At 39.2% G+C, this 18,132-nt stretch overlaps 1 protein-coding gene across 1 annotated transcript in view; it reads right to left on the reverse strand.

Annotated features, from left to right (window-relative positions):
- Nucleotides 1-8,805: 8,805 nt before the first annotated feature.
- The window catches only part of LOC139717148 (uncharacterized), a 51,662-nt gene continuing 42,335 nt past the window's right edge, over nt 8,806-18,132 (reverse strand). Inside the window, exons 20-22 of the mRNA XM_071628649.1 lie at nt 9,864-13,625; nt 9,382-9,434; nt 8,806-9,007 (exon numbers count right to left, since the gene is read on the reverse strand). Of these exons, the coding sequence (XP_071484750.1) occupies nt 8,806-9,007; nt 9,382-9,434; nt 9,864-13,625 (4,017 nt within the window). The remainder of the gene's footprint in view (nt 9,008-9,381; nt 9,435-9,863; nt 13,626-18,132) is intronic.

Below are 18,132 nucleotides of genomic sequence, written 5' to 3' on the forward strand. Positions count from 1 at the left end.
ATCACTATGTTGATATGAATAGCGCCCCCATGTGGTGACCTTGAGAAATTTCATCCATAACAAATAATAAAATTTCACTTGCTTATCATTTGGGGCAAATATGAACATGATTGGTCTATGATAAGACATATATAATGGGGATAAAGAAATTATACAGAGAAATCATGTTTTTAGCATATTTCCTATGTATTTCTTTATATTTTGGTAAATAGCACCCTCCATGGGTGACCATGTGAAAATTCAAATGTACGATCATGTAGAGTATGAATTACTCTACCCACGTGCCAAATATGACGATGATACATCAAATAATAAAAACATTATATAGGGGGGGGGGGGCACAATGTGCCCCCCCCCCCCCTCTTGGGCCTGCGAGGGGTCAAAATAGCTTGGGCTTAATAGGGTTAAAAGTACCGTCCCAACTTTGGGGAAAGTTGTACGATCGTATAAACATTATGATGTCAATTTATATTGTTTAGATTTAGCCAATGCAAGGTGGGATTATTTGTATAAGTGTAAAGATGTGAATGATGCATATTCTGTATTTTGTGGTATATTTCGAAAGATATGTGATAAACATGTTCCATTAAGAAAGAATAATAGTACTAGTCATTCAAAATGTTACCCTAAAAATCCATGGGTAACAAAGGCGATTTTAAAATCAATTACTTTATAAAGAGAAATACAAATTGTATAAAAAGTATAGATCATCAAATTTTGATCTAAAATATGAAAGGGAGTACAAGGTATATCGAAATATTTCAACTACTGTTTTGAAAAATGCCAAACGGATTTATCATAGTAGTATGTTTAATGATAATAAGCAAGATTCGGGTAAAACATGGAAAATAGTCAATGAGTTGTTACATCCTGGTAAAGAACATACTGCATGTTAAGAAAATTAAAGAGTTGGTGGTTAATAAAATTGATGAAGATAAATCTGTTTTTTTTTTCTGCAAAAGAAATAGCAGAAGAGCTTAATGATTATTTTGTTACTGTATAAGGACCAAAGTTGGCCAGTAAGATTCCTGAAACACAAATTAATCTAAAAGAATTCTTGGGGGAAAAGAATAATAAATCATTATTTTGGAGGCCAGTTACAGAGAAAGAAGTGTTCGATAATTTATTCGCATTAGACTCTAAGAAATCACATGGATATGATAATTTACCAGTAAGATTATTAAAGGATGCAAACAGCAAGTTTTGTTTGTAAGCCATTGCTTTACATTTTTAATTTGTCCTTATAAACTGGAATTTATCCTCAAGCCTTAAAGATGGTCAAAGTAACACCAATATAATTATAAAAAAGGACCGAAATCGGACCCTGGAAATTACCGACCTATCTCGGTTCTGCCAATAATTGGAAAGGTTTTAGAGAAAATTGTAAATGATGGACTGGTTGATTTTTTAAAGTCCAATGATATCTTTTATAAACACCAGTATGGCTTTCGTAAAAGATACAGTACGAAACTGTCTTTAATTGATCTTGTAAATACACTAATGGCATCACTTGATGAAGGAAAAATAACACTCGGTATCTTTATAGATTTTAAAAAGGCTTTTGATACGATAAATTATGATATTCTTCTATGTAAACTGGCTCATTATGGTATTCGTGGAATTCCACTTCAATGGTTTGCTGATATCTGTCCAACAGATCTCAGCTGCTATCTTATAAAGGAATGGTCTCGACACCAAAGACTATAACTTGTGGTGTCCCGCAAGGGTCAGTTTTGGGGCCTGCACTCTTTTTGTGATGATTTGCCACGCTCTTCCTCTTTCTTTAAATTCAGATTGGTTGCTGACGATTCAAATCTTTTTCATACTTATGCTGCTCGCCAAAAAGAAATTGATGTGAATGAAGTAAATGAAAACCTGCACAAAGTTCAAACATGGTGTAATGCTAATAAAATTACAATCAATTTAAAGAAAACAATTTATATGGTAATAAGAAGAAAACGCCAGATAGTTGCGATGAGGGGTGCAATAAAACTATCTGACACAGACATTGATGAAGTGAGTGTTGCATCCTTCATCGGAACTCAGATTGATTGTCATCTTACTTGGAAACCTCACATTCAATAATTGGTAAATAAATGTGTTCGAAGGAAAGTAGGTGTATTGTATAAATTAAGACAGTATGTTCCGCAGCGCATTCTTGTGCTTTTGCATAAATCTTTTATACAACCACACATATTACATGGTATTGATGTATGGGGCATTACTTATAAATCTCATTTAAATTGTATACATATTTCTCCAAAAAAAAAAAATGGCTCTGAGAGCTATAACATTTTCGTCTTTACGAACACATTCAGAACCATTGTTCCAACGATTCAGACTTCTAGATGTTGTTAGGTTACATAAGTTATGTACGATCTCTGCAATGGAACTATTCCGCACGCTCTGTACGACTATTGCCAAATTGTGCATCATACTTACAGGACAAGATCTAATGAAAAAAGAATGTTGTACTTACGAAAATTTAGAACCACACAGGGACAATTTTTCGATTTCTTACCTAGGACCTAAACTTTGGAACACATTGCCACGAGAAATGCGTGAACAAAGCAAAAGATCTACATTTCGTAAATGCCTTGAAGATTTCCTACTCTAATAGATATTATACTGTATCAAGTATTATTAGTTTTCTATGTTAGAAAATGAATGATGTACATTGCATAAATATTCACAGTCATTTCAACTAACCGCGGCTAATTTTTCTTTTGTATTTAGCTTTTAGTATGAAGATCAAGGTGACCAATCTCGACTAGCACTTGTGCTAACTTTTGGTTTCCTTGTTAACAACTTCGTAGAATTATGCTACATGTATCATATTTAACTCTCAAATATCATAATTTAATCATGTTATTGTAAAGGAGTAACAGATAAGTATATATTTTTTTCACATATGTATGTTGATACAATTGTGTTATGATTCTTGTATGTACATGTTCAAAATGTTGTTGCTAATAAAACTGAAACTTCAAACTTCAATATTTCCGACAATATACAGACGATTTTTCGGTCATAATAATGATCAAGTAGCTTTTGCGTTGTTCATTTCATAAAAGCATAACAATGGTTTTAATTATGTGCCATAAAACTACCACCAGTCCTTGCTCGACATAAAATAAAACACACCCGTCTTAGTCATAAGAGATCACTCCAGTTAAAGGTGATACATAGTGAATAGATCGTGATTACCGTGTTTTATTATGGCCCACCTTCAGCTAACAAGCGTTGGCTCGATGACGCCATGGGATACAGTTGTGCTTAGGGGGCGCTTTACTAATGATGACAGCCCAAGTGCACGGTCTTTTACTAATGGCTTAGGAATGTCGGTTTCATGCTGTGTGGATTCAGTATACAATCAAATCGCTGTGCTCGCTCTCATCGGGAGATCACACAGTGGTGCTTGCAAACTCAAGTAGGGGCTACCCCTTAGTACACTACAGTGTGTATAGACCTATACAGGTGGACAATTCGCGATAAAAGGCCCATTATGCAAGAATTATTGTTCGCGATGAGTTTGCGATAAACAATTATGAAACTAATGTGGAACAGTTATGAACTGCTTGAAATTGTTGTGAAAAAATGATTCTTTCAACCTTTTGAGTGAAATTCTATTTTCATTTTGTTGTTTTTGTGTTCCATGCATTGCGCTTACTAGCTCGTGTCTCATCACACCTGTATAAAATGCTGAATGGGTCATGAGTCAGACGATGGACACCTGCAGATGAACAGAGCCATGGTCGGCAGACGGCCCATGCAGCCAGCACTGCATGAGGCCCCATGTCACAATGGAAATTGACAAAAGTTGCCAAAAATTGACAAAATTGACAAAGATTGCGCAACATTATGCAAAGTTGACATGCAAGTTTAGGCAACTTTGCATTTGCTTGCGCAACTTTGCGCCATTTCCGGCAATTTTGCGCCCATTTCTGGCAATTTTCCGCAACTTCCGGCAATTTTGCGCAACCTTGCACCATTTCCGGCAATTTTGCGCAACCTTGCGCCATTTCCGGCAATTTTGCGCAACCTTGCGCCATTTCCGGCAATTTTGCGCAACCTTGCGCCATTTCCGGCAATTTTGCGCCCATTTCTGGCAATTTTCCGCAACTTCCGGCAATTTTGTGCCCATTTCTGACAATTTTCCGCAACTTCCGGCAATTTTGCGCAACTTTGCGCCATGTCCAGCAATTTTACGCAACTTCGTGCCATTTTCCGGCATTTCTGTGCAATTTTGCGCCATTTCGGGCAATTTTGCGCAACTTTGCACCATTTCAGGCAATTTTGTAACACTTTGCGCCATTTTAGGCAATTTTGCCCAACTTTGCGCCATTTCCAGCAATTTTGTGCAACTTAGCACATTTTCAGGAAACTTTGGAAAAGTTTGCACAATTTAAGGGAACTTTGCACAATATCAAACATTTTTTAGCAATTTTTAGCACCTGCACACAATACAATGCCACTTTGAGCAGGTTTTCAAAATATATTGACTTTTGGTGCCTGCTCTCTTTCATTCGTCTCAAAATCTTATCTTGTATATGATTTCAAATATCAGGACTTTATAATAATACTATTGCATCTTTCCTGTGGTCATGCACTTCTGCCAAACAATCACATAGTTGAACATCATCTTTGAAACTCTGTATTCATACATGTACTTCAGTCACAGAGTATGAGGACACCAAGAATGGTGCAATGTCAGATACATGGAACGTACAAATGAACACAATGTGTAATAATTTTTTTCTCCTTTTTCCTTTTTTTTTTTTACACAGAAATGTTCCAAAATCACCTTTTCATAATTTTTGGCAAAACTTTGTAACAAACGGTCCTTTTTTTAAGCTGCTTTGAAACATGGACATGGCAAGTGTTACCTTCAGGATTTAGAATCACTCAAACATACATGTGTATTTCAAACTAGTTATGCTGAACCTCTTATACATAATACCAAATGACAATTGTTTTTGTTTTTTTCCCCAACTGCTAACCTCTTGATTGCCAACTTCAGACAAAGGCACGTGAATACTATGTAAACAAATCAAAGACAACAGACTGAGGTTAGCAGACAAATCCGGACATCAATGACACCGAGCCGTCCAGACATCGTCACAGAATGACATCATATCCCACCAACTCTCCCTCTCCTTTCAGTAAACAGTCAATAAACTCGACTCTCTTCATATGCTCTTAATGCTATGCTTACAGGCATTTGAAAATGAGAGAATTTATTCAAGGTAGACACGTGAGGCCTCTTATCTCTCATGATCTTGCCTAAACCACATTAACTCCTGGTTCTCGTTCTCATCCATATAAATGCAGTCCCAGTCAACCAGTGGTAAAATGGCAGTGAAGATGCAACTTATGGACAAGGATGAAATGGGACATAAACTTAGCAGACTTTGATCTAGGTACAATGTATTGTTGAGTACTGTAACTACAAAACTAACATTTTTTTCTATTTATTGTCTTTTTTCGGAACGGAAATACACGTATAGTTTTCGACCTCCAACCAATACACATTGAGGAACAATCATCATAATGTATCCACTTGTTTTCAACATGGATTGGACTAGAATGCTGCTATGTCGTTTGACGGAGGTATTTCAAATCTATTAAGAAGCATAGGTCCTACTGACTGACTATTAAACTCATAACAACGAAAACGAGCTGAGTTGTTACACAGTGATACAAAGTAAATATTAAGCACAAATATATTTTACACATAAAAATCAATTGAATTCATACTTAACATATAGCCTTATGCATCACACACTGCGCAGTGTACCATGTCTTGCATGGAATATTGTGTGTTACTTTCTAAACTGATGGTAATACGCAAATAGTTTACTGTATATTCTCTGACTTCCGGACATACAATAGAGTGACAGGTCTGACCAATAGCCAATACATGTACCAAGAAACATGCACTACTATCTCATTAAATTACTACAGTGTACTTAAAAATAATGTTTTGAGGCTAAATATTTTAAGCAGTCTTTGGCACATTTTGTGGTTGTCTTTTTATTAAATACAGTCAACCATCACTTTGCTGAGAAATCACTGGGACCATAGAATCCCCCCCCCCCCTTGTCCCCACCTTCACTCCCCTCCCCCCCCCCCCAAAAAAAAGTACCACATATGCTTGTCACAGGCAATGCAGAACTGATTTCAGTCATAAATGGGATTGTCACAGAGGTCCGCATGAGTGCTAAGGTAAACCACTGAATTCTGTTGTCAGTTCCTTTCAGATTGGCTGTTATAAAGCGGTCGTAATAAACACTGGCAGCAGTACCTTTAATGCAATTCTATCTTCAATTTGGAAGATGAAGTCGTCATCACTTGTTCTTGAGTTTTGTGATCATAAATCTGGCATCAACTTGCGATTCTTATGGCACAGTTTGTCCCCCCAAAAAAAAGGAAAAAAAAAAAGAAAAAAAAAGGTCATGCCAAAATTTGCTTGGTCATTGGCTCGAAGAGATAATAACCCTTTTGGAAGCAAACACTCCTGACTAGAAATGATATCATCTAGCATGCAAACAGAATTGTGCATCCATCTGTTTATCACCTGCACATCTCCCACATCTGGTGACATCACAACAGAACATCATGAACATGACTTGTTGGCATCAGCCCTGACATTTTCCTGGCTATTTAATCAAGAGTGGTACACTGTATTAATTATTCATGCATAGTCAAACACTTAAATGATGCGGTAGTTAATCATTAGAGCTGATAACAAAACAAGAGCCTTAAGAATTCACATATGTGAGAAAGATTCAAATCTGTTTCATTAAACTTCAATCTCTTGAAAGCTATCCAGAACAATTTCAGTGTAAAGAATAGCATAATATACAGGCAATTACAGTACAGAACATTTCCTGAACAGTGAAGCAATGCACAGTACAATTACCTACAGCAATTGTATGATGAAGGAATACATGGAGGTTGATTCTTTGTGAAGTAGACTTTTCCTGTGTATGTGCTCACAATGACATTCGTTTCTTGTTCCAAAGATGGGCCTTTCTCTTGTTTCGGTTGTTGCATTATTGTCCTGACTACCCCATAAAGTAGGCCTATTGCATACATGCTCTATGTAACTTAATCAAAATACACATCATTTCTCTATGCTCAAACAAACTTTTTTTCAACAGGAGTCCCACCATGGACACATTCAGCCTTTGCCTAGAGAAATTTGTTCACACGAGTGGCGGCATTTTCCAGTGTCATACCAAGCCAAATTACAAGAAAAGAAAGAAAGAAAGAAAGAAAAACAAACACTGGATAATGTTTCATACTACAAGTAGAGTACTCCTCAAATTTGCTGTACTTTCCTGAATGAAGCTGCAAAGATGTTATAAACTGGAGTACATGTAGGAGTACTTGTCAACAGTTCACCTTGAGTATCTCAAATCCCATAAAGACAAATGACACCATCAAAACCCATGCACACTCTAGAGTGTTTGAGACAATTTGTCCTGTCAACAGTTAGGAGAACCATGTGAGGACCCATGGAGCAGGAATTTGTTGACATTGCCCAATTGGACCTGACTTCTGGCACTTGATTCTACATAGCCATATTTCTTATCAATGTGGAGACAAATAATCATCATTACAACCCCCCCCCCCAAAAAAAAAAAAAAAAAAAAAAAAAGAAGAAAGAAAAGATTGAGTGACATGAACTAACCTACTGCATTAACTTTATGATTTGGGGGAAAAAAAGTGATATCAATGGTCAATATCACACCTAATGAGTAACAAAATATGTTGTACATGTTTTGACAAAATATGACTGCGATTTATGTATGATGACAGTGATATGCAGAGACTGTGCAGATACTCCATCAAAAAATAATAAAGTTTATAATAAACTCAGATGGTATAAGTCTATCAAAAAAAACAAAACAACAACAACAACAACAACATAAACCCACCCAATCATTTCTGTTCAACAAGAGTTGGCAAATACGGTGATCTGAAATGAGAAAGGTGTGAAACTTAATGACTGGCATCTCCAAATAAAATCATATCACAGCTGACACTTCAAAGTGCTGCATTCGTACATGTATTTATGACATAATCATAAAAATTCCAGCATACAAAAAATGTACCATACCTGCCCTCCATTCTATGTTCTGCTAAAAATGAGATTAGGTCATTGACATGGCTGGTGTGAATAGTCTCGTGTCAAGTTGGTTTCAGTATTTCACCAAATGTCAGATACTGCTACGGCAGTTTAATGGTATGGCTCAATAGATGTTCACAAGAGGAAGAATCCATATATCCATGCAGTAAGATGGCATTCAGATGATTCAACAGTTGCAAACAAGATGTATTTCACCAAATGTCAGATACTGCTACGGCAGTTTAATGGTATGGCTCAATAGATGTTCACAAGAGGAAGAATCCATATATCCATGCAGTAAGATGGCATTCAGATGATTCAACAGTTGCAAACAAGATGCAAATTTTTTATTAACACTTTTACCTCATTTCTACACCATTACAGGTTTTGAGTCACAACCCGAGGAATCTCATAATTCACACAGGAAACTCCCCTGCCCTCTTGGGAAAGCCTAGACACAGTATACATATACATAGACACCAATCAATCGAGTACAGTGTATCTAACACCTCATCTCTTTCCAATATGTTCCTTTATTCTGTAGCTAGTTGAGTCTAAATTTTACGGATTACACGTCAGTGGCACATAGGTACAATTGTCATAAATTGAGAGAGAGTGAGCAGTCTGGGGTGTGGTACACGGAAGGTGAGAGCCACGCCTCCTTCAGCCCTCTACCTGCGAAGGAATCCCCCTCTGGGAGGTGAGGGGTAAGACCTGGTCCAGGTGGCACTCCTCCCTGGCCACCTCTGTGACCAGCTGGGCGCCACCCAGCCACGCTGTGGTGGCAGCCGGTCACCTGCAGGACTGGGGCGGTACTGGGGGTGCCTGTAGAGATCGTCAGGTGGCCGTCTCACTACCTGTCTAGGAGGAGCTCTGGTATGACCAGGCAACAAAAACATGGAAAATGAGGGCTGCTGTCATGGAACAATAAATTCTCACTGCAGAAGTCAGTCTTTAAAAGAATGAGAATTTTAATCAACAGGAGGGAGTTGCTAGTAAATAAATCATGAAACAATTACCATAACACACTGTTAAAGTGAAAATATTTGAATATTGTCAGTAGATTAGCTAAGAAATAAAAGTACACAAATATTTTTGCTTGCTGTAGGTGCCACTATGTAAAGTCCTGATTACACAGAATTAAAAAAGACACATCAAATTCATCGCACTCAGCCAAGTGAGGAAAATTACTTCTACAAAAAATATATAATTTTTACTGTAGTGTGATGTATCAAGAAATAGATTACCTCATTCCACCCACATAAGAGACATGTGAGGACATTTCACGGTCATCCAGATCCTGCAGAGAAAAAAAATACATGATTAAATTTTTAGGACATGCCCATGTGAGTACTTTATATTCAACAAAGCAATGGAAATTAATGTGGTTTTACAAAAATGTCTCAAACACAAATGTGCTCATCATGAAAGTATCACTGATCAGCTACAGCATATTCTACAGTGGACTCCCATTATAACGAAGTCCTAGGGACTGCCAGTGTACTTTTGTTATATCAAAATTCTGTTAAAACCAAACAAATGAAAAACAAAAATACAGATCCGATAATGTTGTGGCCTGAATGTATAATTCGTTGTAACCGGCATTTCGTTATAACCATGTTAATTATAACAGGAGTGCACTGAACATGTAATACAAGGTAAGAGTTACACTGGCCAAGATAGACATTATTTCAGGCAGAATGTTTGAGAGTAAGAAAGCTTTGCCCACCTTCACAGGATAAACGTCAACATCCAACATGAAGAAGTCCTGGATGTCACTGTCACATGCCAGCATGGACTCAATCTGCCGATCCAAGGCCTGGACCTGAGGCTTCCGTTCAGTGATCTCCGACTCTCGCTCTTTGCTACTGTGCACCGTCTCCACTTCCTCTGCATTCTTCACCGATTTTGCATCATGGTTGACCTTGGGGGCGGACTTGAAGCGGGCTGGGGAAAGGCGAGGACGGTCAAAGAATGACTCCCGGCGGGAGGAGCATAGGTGTGGCATCTGCCTGATGCGATAGGCCTCCTCTGATAGGTTGTCTTTCAGGTGGCTAATGCCTGGACAGGAGAGCGAGCGGTAGTGTCCTTGGAACTTCTTCTGCCGCCTATCATAGGGATGGTAACGATTTCCATTCAGCGGCTGGACAGATGATGGGGCCTTCAGTGAGATCCTTTCTCTCTGGCCAGGGACAAGAGGTGTAACTGCTAGATGCTGATTGCTTGGAGCACTTCCTGCATCCTTGCCCACAGAAGGTATGTTGCCCTTGGGATTGCAATCTCGGTCCTGTTGCTCAGCGGATTCTACGATTGGCTCAGGAGTGCCAATTTCATTCCCAATGTTCCCACGGTTAGTTTTTACTTCTGACCCCCTCTTGACCATACCTACAGACAGGTCATCTTGTGTTTCTTTTGCAAGTGTGTAACTTGATTTGTTTTCAGATTCTTGAGATGGTTGTGTAACTGTTGCTGCACGTTTAAAAGCAAGTTTAGTCTCCTGTGTCATCTTCAAGACAGCACTAAGTGATATATTACCTGGAAAACCATCATGTAAATCTACCATGCCTGCTACAAAATTGCCCGGTGGATTGTCTCCACTCCCAGGGTCAGATTGCGATTTTAAAGGACTACTTCTTCCTCTATCTAATGCCTTTTTCACAACCACACTATCTTTGCCATGGTGTGATACTTCCCATTTCTTTAACTGGGGTTCTGTTGCCTTTGAAGGACTATATCTCCTATCATTAAACATGTTCCCTACTCCCACATCACCTGCTCCACTAATGCATGACATCTTAGACCTACTGCTTGACACAGACTGTGATTTTGAAGGACTTCTGTTCGATCTCTCTGATTTTTGTTTACCATAGGAGTCAATCCTGTTGTCATTGGACCCTATACGCTTCTTTGAGTGTTCCCCTTTTGAAGAGACACGAGTGCTACGACCAAAGGAACGAACATTGTCTGCCCTATCATCGCATGGTGTATTAGACCTACTCCTTGAGCTAGACCCGCTCCTCGAGTTAGAACGGCTCCTTGAGCTAGACCTTGATTTCAAAGGACTCCTTCTGCTTCTATCTGATCTTTGCTTTCGATCCAGATCACCACTGATGTCACGCAACCCTTTGCCTGTCTTTGAACATGACTCCCTTGGTTTTGATGAGCGGTACTTGCTACTGGCTGATTCCTTAGCCCTGAAATCTGGCAACTCTGCTTTCTTTTTCACAACATTCCGTCTGCTTGAAGTATTACTGACCTCAACAGATGATCTATATGAACCTTTCACCTTTTTGAGAATATCAGAACGAATTTTGTCACTCTCTTCTTTGGTCAAGACAGTTCGCTTCTTGTGCCTGTCTTCATCTGACTGGTATTTTGCTACTTTATCTCTATGGTTACCTTTGGAATTAGTTTTGTTCCCCAGAACTTTGCCATGTTTCTCATCAGGTCCTGACTGTTTATCCCCTATCTTGTCTTGTTTTGATTTGGACTTCTTATCCACTCTCTTGTCATTAGGTTGGTGGTCTCTGACCAATTCCTTCTGCCTACTGGTCGTTTTGATGACAGGCCCTTGTACTATGCGAACTGGACTTTTTCTCGCCTTACTCTTATCAGAAGAAACACTCTTCGACTCCCTAGATTCACTGGTTGGATAGTACGTACTAGATTTCACTTTTTGGACAACTCTACATGTCACATTTTGCCCTGTTTTCTTGCTCTTTACAGCACGACCTTTGGTTTCATCACGCTTTGGACAGGGTTGACTTTCCAGCTCCTTGAGGAAAGTGGATTCTGGAGATTTCTTGGATGCCAGTCTGTCAAAAACAGATACCTTTTTCATCTGGTTGTTGTCGGGGTAATGGAGTCTATCAAACACGGATACCTTCTTCATCACCAATGTCTTATTGAGCCGGTCAAATGCAGAAACCTGTGGGACAGTCACACCTTCCTTTGCCCCAAGCCTTTCAAAGACTGATGATTTTGTACGTTTGTCAAGATTTCCTGGCAGAGGGGCTCTAACAGATGTAATTTCTATCACAGCCTCTTGTTGTACTGATGCTTTGATCCCACCCTCTGAAGCTGCTTCTCTAAAAGATGGCACTGACTTTGTTTCCCGGGACTCTTCTGTGGTGACATCTGCTGCTGCAGGAATAGAGCCAACTTTCTCTGCAGAAACCGTCTCATCAAGATCAATGATTGATGTAAGTCTATCACCTAACTCATTCGACTTCTCAATGTCATGTCCAGCATTCTTGGTTTCATTCTTTTTGTTTGAATCCTCTTGTCTGCCATAATCAGGAAGATCACTATCAAAGCCACTGGAAGCATAGGCTGATAAAACATCCACATTATTTTCCTCATTCTCTCCAGGAATGTCTCCTATGCTGTAAATTTCAGTAGAGGATGATGTTAGGCTAATAACCTCTACAACATCATCATCTACCTGCATTGCCGGCACTTCATCATTTTCTGTGCTGCTCTGGTTATCAACCTCTACAACATCATCACCTACCAGCATTGCCGACATTTCATTATTCTCTGTGCTGCTCTGGTTATCAACCTCTACAACATCGACCTGCATTACAGACACTTCAACATTCTCTGTATTGTTCTTGCAGAAAATTTCCTCTCTGTTTTCAGCAGCCTTTAATCCCAGCATATCATTGTCAAAGGATGATTGACTGTCTTCATTCTGTTGCTCAACTCCACATTTGGACATTTCAGCATCCCTTGTGACCTCAGAAGAGTCAGATACAGGTTGCTCCTGCAAAACTTTTTTAGCATCTTCATGTTTCCCTTCATCTCCTTGAGGTGCAAGGAGACATTCTGTATCATCTCCGTCTTGGCTCAACAGTTGATCAAAGGCATCTAAGACTTGTGTCATCTCCTCGGATGACAACGGTTGCAACAACTCCTGTACTGAATTGAGGATCTCCGCAAAGCCTGGTTGAATCTCCTGCCCTTGGATTGGTTGAAAACAGTTTGTTTCATTCACTGACCCCTGGCCATCTCCACTCACAGCTTCATCAGCAGGAAGTGATGAAGACTTGGGAGCAGCAACCACATCGGGTGCTCCTGAGGCAGTCCTGTTGTCCACTTTCTGGCAGGGGATGGAAGAAATGACATCAGGGGGACTTCCTGAGATGGCTCTCTCTCCATGGTCTCCATTACAAGGCATCTTTTCCTCGTCCAATTTTCCTACCCTCTGTCTAATCTCATCTATGCTTTGCTGGTGATCCTCTGTGGAGCCGATGCTCTTGGTGTTAGCTCTGATTTCCTGCTTGATGTTTCCTTCTGCTGATACAGGATCCACGTCTGAATTGGCCGTTTGCCTTGCATTTTGACAAACCGTGCCATCTGGACTTCCACTTTGGTCAAACTGACTGGCAGAGCATTTGTTCTCTTCTTTTGTTTGGTCATTGGCCAGATTATTTGTGGACCTTGATGCAGATGATTGCTTGTTGGACATCCCTGGCATCATGGTTGAATCCTGTCACAGCAAAAGAAATACCATCCAAGCATCAGTCTCTTGTAACCCCAGGCAAACGTGGTACTAGCAGGAGTAGAGCTCTCAAACTATTAGAAGTCTAATCACCTCATTACTTGATCAATTTGCATACCTGTAACACCTTTAACAATGCTGCAACAAACACTTTTGTTAACTATAGGGTAGATAGTGAATATCAGAATTTAAGTCATGCATGTTACAGGGAAGGAGCATGGCTAACATAAAAAAGTACTTCTCTCAACACCCTGCTTGACATTTTAAGGTACAGCAAATATGAGTAAATTTTGCACAGGGTCGATTTTTATAAGTATGTATCACACCAATGTTACGCCAGACACCAGAAGTTTGTATGCAAATAAAGCCAGAAAATCTGGCAAGGAAAACACGATGCAACATTGTGCAAAGCATCTTTCACGCCGACATCTTGGGGAGATATATTTTTCGTTTTCAACTTTTTCACTGTCGAAACACTAGTATGTTCCAAAACTTCAGCAAGTATGATGCTTGAATTGAATTGAAGACATTTATTGTTCACATATAAGACTGTGGCGTTACATATACGAAATAGATAACAATTATTCATCAAACAGAGTATCATACTGCAGGGGACATCCAACAAACAAAAACACTTTCATGGTGATTGTAATAGAAAATTATGAATTGATAATTCCATGATATTCAGAATGCACCTTGCATATATTCAAATTAATTGGGTAAAAGATATATTATGAAAAGCATTATCAGATTATGTGAAAGAATGAAATCACTATAGTACTACAACATGAAATTCAACATTCGATTTAATCTTATTCAGCATGTTTTTCATCTTCTTCCTGAACTCCTCATAACTCATCAGAGTCATTAAATAGATGAAATTTCAGGAAAACTGAGGAATCAATACAGAATGAAACTATACTTAAAGAAGTAAAATCAAATGCCAGGATTTTACTGACAATTTGAGAGGGGGAAAAAAAATGAAAAGTATAGTTGAGACATTGCTTTCCTATCTTCGAGAATTTTCCAAGTGTGAAGTTATAAAGCAACATATATATTTTAATCTAAATGTATCATTCATCATATTTCTCGGGGCTTGACTGCAATGGAAGAGTCCACAAAGTTACTATCACATTGACTAAGTGCGTGAGCTTTATCGGTGGCATTATACATGAAGCGAGACGCTTGTCGGGTGCAGACGTGTTCAGCTCGCATTTTTAATTTTAACTCTTTAATCTTTTTAGTTAATAAAATCTGTTTTGAAATGTGGAAAATCCAGTTTTTATTGTCTTGTGGAATGTTCTGTGCGATCTTCGTGGATAATTTTACGACATTTTTAGCTGTTTGGAGTTACTTTTTATCCAAGGGATTTTGCCACATCATACACATTACACAGACCCACCCACTGTAGTCCCAGCTATCTAGTCGTATTCAGTGTGCCGCATATTACGCATGCAAGTCATTGTTACTACGGTGTCCGCCATATAGTCGCCATCTTGAAACCGCAGGAAATTTTTCTAAGTGGATTTTTTTTCCCCCTGGAATCAACAGCCATACCATTTTTTAGAGGAAAACCTGTACATGCATGTTCCTGTGAATGATTATCTAGTGATTTTTGGAGGATGGCCAGGACTTGCGGATATTTCGTCGTATTTCTGTTCACCCTGCAACTGCATTTCTGTGCTTCGCCGACCGCTTCGCCTTTGCACTGGAACAAGGTAGACACTTTCCAATTTCTTACTTCATTAGGAGGGGAGAATACACTGATTGTGGTTCTTACAGGCTAGAGCAACCCAGAGTATTGAAAAATGGAGCAACGTCATTCTCAGGAATTTATCGGAATAGAGTCCATTTAACATTCACATCGAGTAAGGAAAGAGTCATCAACATCAATCTTCACCTTGGCAAAAATATGATGAAATCTACAAATTTACAGGCTCTGAATCATAGTTTGGTTTGCTGAAAAACAGACATGCAATCTGTTCCTGGATACATATTTGCCTTCTACCAATCTCGCAAGAATGAATTGAAGATTCGTGGATTCTATGTAGTCCACAGCCACATTTCATTGAATACATTGTACTAGTGGGTCTGTTACTCCAAGGCTGAAGTTGCTAAATGCCCTACATATGTTAAAGGGTGTGTACAGTTCTGGGTGAGGTGAAGATTTAGCTTTTAATGTTTTGCGAGATATTCACAAACCACTCTATGAGATGTCAAAGAGCGTGCAATTCTAAAGGGTATCAAAAGTTTATTTGATGAAAATCGGTTTTCAAATGGCTGAGATATCAAAAAAACAAGGTGAAACAAAGAGATCCTAATAAAAGGCCTAACGCCTTTTATTATTAAAACTTTTTAGGATATCTCAGCCATTTGAAAACCAATTTTCATCAAATAAACGTTGAATCCTTCTTAAAATTACATGCCCGTTCATATTTCATAAGAGGTTTCTCCTTATCTCACTTAGGAAAGATATAAACTTGAATCCCCACCTCAACCAGTACTGTACAGTCCCTTTAATAAGTGGGAATGTACAACCAAACCCAGATCCCATGTACCAGCAGTACCCATGTACAGTACGCTCTAGGCATGTTGCTAAAAAAACACCCAGCCCTTGAATGTGATCGGTGTGGTGAATGGACCAACACCAGTCGAGCAAATGTTTCAGATCGGATGTATAATTACTACATTTAGGCTTGAAAAGTCTGAATGGTATTGTCCTATCTGTGATGGACTGAAAGCCAATAACTCACTCTTTGACGATAATGATAGTGAAAACCCTGTCAACAAAAGCTCATCATCATGTGCCCAAGTATCTCAAGTGACGAAGACACTCAGTCACCATATACTGGACAGGAGGGTAGAGAATCTGGACTCCAAGCATAAGTTAAAACTAAAACTGTTGGGAAAGGTGATGTTAACATTTTGACAATTAATGCAGAAGGACTGAGTAAGAAAGTGGCTGCTTTTCATGCACTCATCGATGAACATGAAGCTGATATTGTTTGTGTAACAGAATCTAAAGTGGTTGAGAGTGTAACATCCCAAGAATTGTTCCCAGCACATTTTAATGTTTAGCGCAAGGACAGGAAGCATGGGGGTGGTGGTGTTATGACAGCTGTCACATCAAACCTTGTTCGTACTCACTGTCCTGGAATGGATACCAGCTGTGGAAAGTATTTGGGTTCGAGTCTATCTGCAGGATGCTAAATCATTATACATTTGGAATTTTTAAAGAGCACCTAGCCAGCTTGTCGAGTACTGGACGCAGCTTAAAGAGTCTTTGGGTAAAGTCTACCAAAAGAATATGCCCTTTGTTGTCTTAACTGGTGACTTCAACTGTCCGGAAATTGATTGGTCCGATGAACCACCTACACCTCGGGACCACCATGGAAGCCACATGCTCTCAGTCCTTGATGAGTTTCATCTTACACAGATGACCAAAGAACCTACCAGAGTTGCTGAGACAACAGCAAACATTTTAGATCTTGTGTTAACCAGCTTACCCTCCAAAATTCAAAAGTGTACTTTTAAGGCAGGTCTGGGTGACCACGACATAGTTGTAACATCTGTAGTGTCTAAACCCAAGCTTCTCAAGAAACCAAGACGTAAAGTCTGCTTGACAAACAAAGGTGATTTTAATCAAATGCGGAAAGATATGAGTCAGTTCAAAGAGCAATATTTCATCACTGATCCAAGTGAACAACCTGTTGTAGAAAATCATAATACACTCAAAGATGCATTGCTGAATTCCAGGAATAAGAATATCCCCTGCAAGATGTCACGGTCATCTAAGAGTCTTCCGTGGGTGACCAAACACAAGGAAACTGATCAGAAGTCGCGATAAACTTCATAAGAAGGCCAAGAAGTCTCAACTGTCTGTAGACTGGAAAAACTTCAGGGGAGCATGACTGACTGTCAAGAAGGTCATCAAGAAAGCAGAGTCCGAATACATCAGAGACAGCATTGATGATTTAGAGGTAAACCAACAAGCTTTCTGGAAGTACAGCAGACGCAAAAGAGTGGATAATTCATCCATTCCTACTCTTAAAAGGGATTCCAAGCTTCTAGTTTCAGATTCTGATAAGGCCGCTGCACTTGCTGATCATTTCAACTCAGTCTTTACAGTTGAAAGAGATGATTGCATCTCATTCATGCCAAATGGATACCCCGCTATGGAGGACATCATGATCAGAAAAGGCATTCTCAAGCTCCTTCAGAACCTTGACACTCACAAAGCTGCTGGTTCTGATGAGATCACTGCCCGGATGAAGAAATCCGCTGAAGAACTAGCTCCGATTCTAACATCACTGTTTCAACAGTCTCTAGACACAGGGGTTCTCCCAGTTGACTGTCTTTTGGCTAATGTAACGGCACTTTTTAAGAAGGGGTCTAGAGAAAATCCACAGATTTATCTCCCTGTTTCCCTGACTGCAATTATGTGTAAACTTTTGGAACATATCCTCCATTCTCAGATCAGCAAATATCTTGATAG

This window comes from Diadema antillarum, unplaced genomic scaffold, assembly GCF_040938485.1.
Source record: "Diadema antillarum isolate AM-2024a unplaced genomic scaffold, OU_Dant_1.0 scf00000072, whole genome shotgun sequence".
NCBI classification, from domain to species: Eukaryota; Metazoa; Echinodermata; class Echinoidea; order Diadematoida; family Diadematidae; genus Diadema; species Diadema antillarum.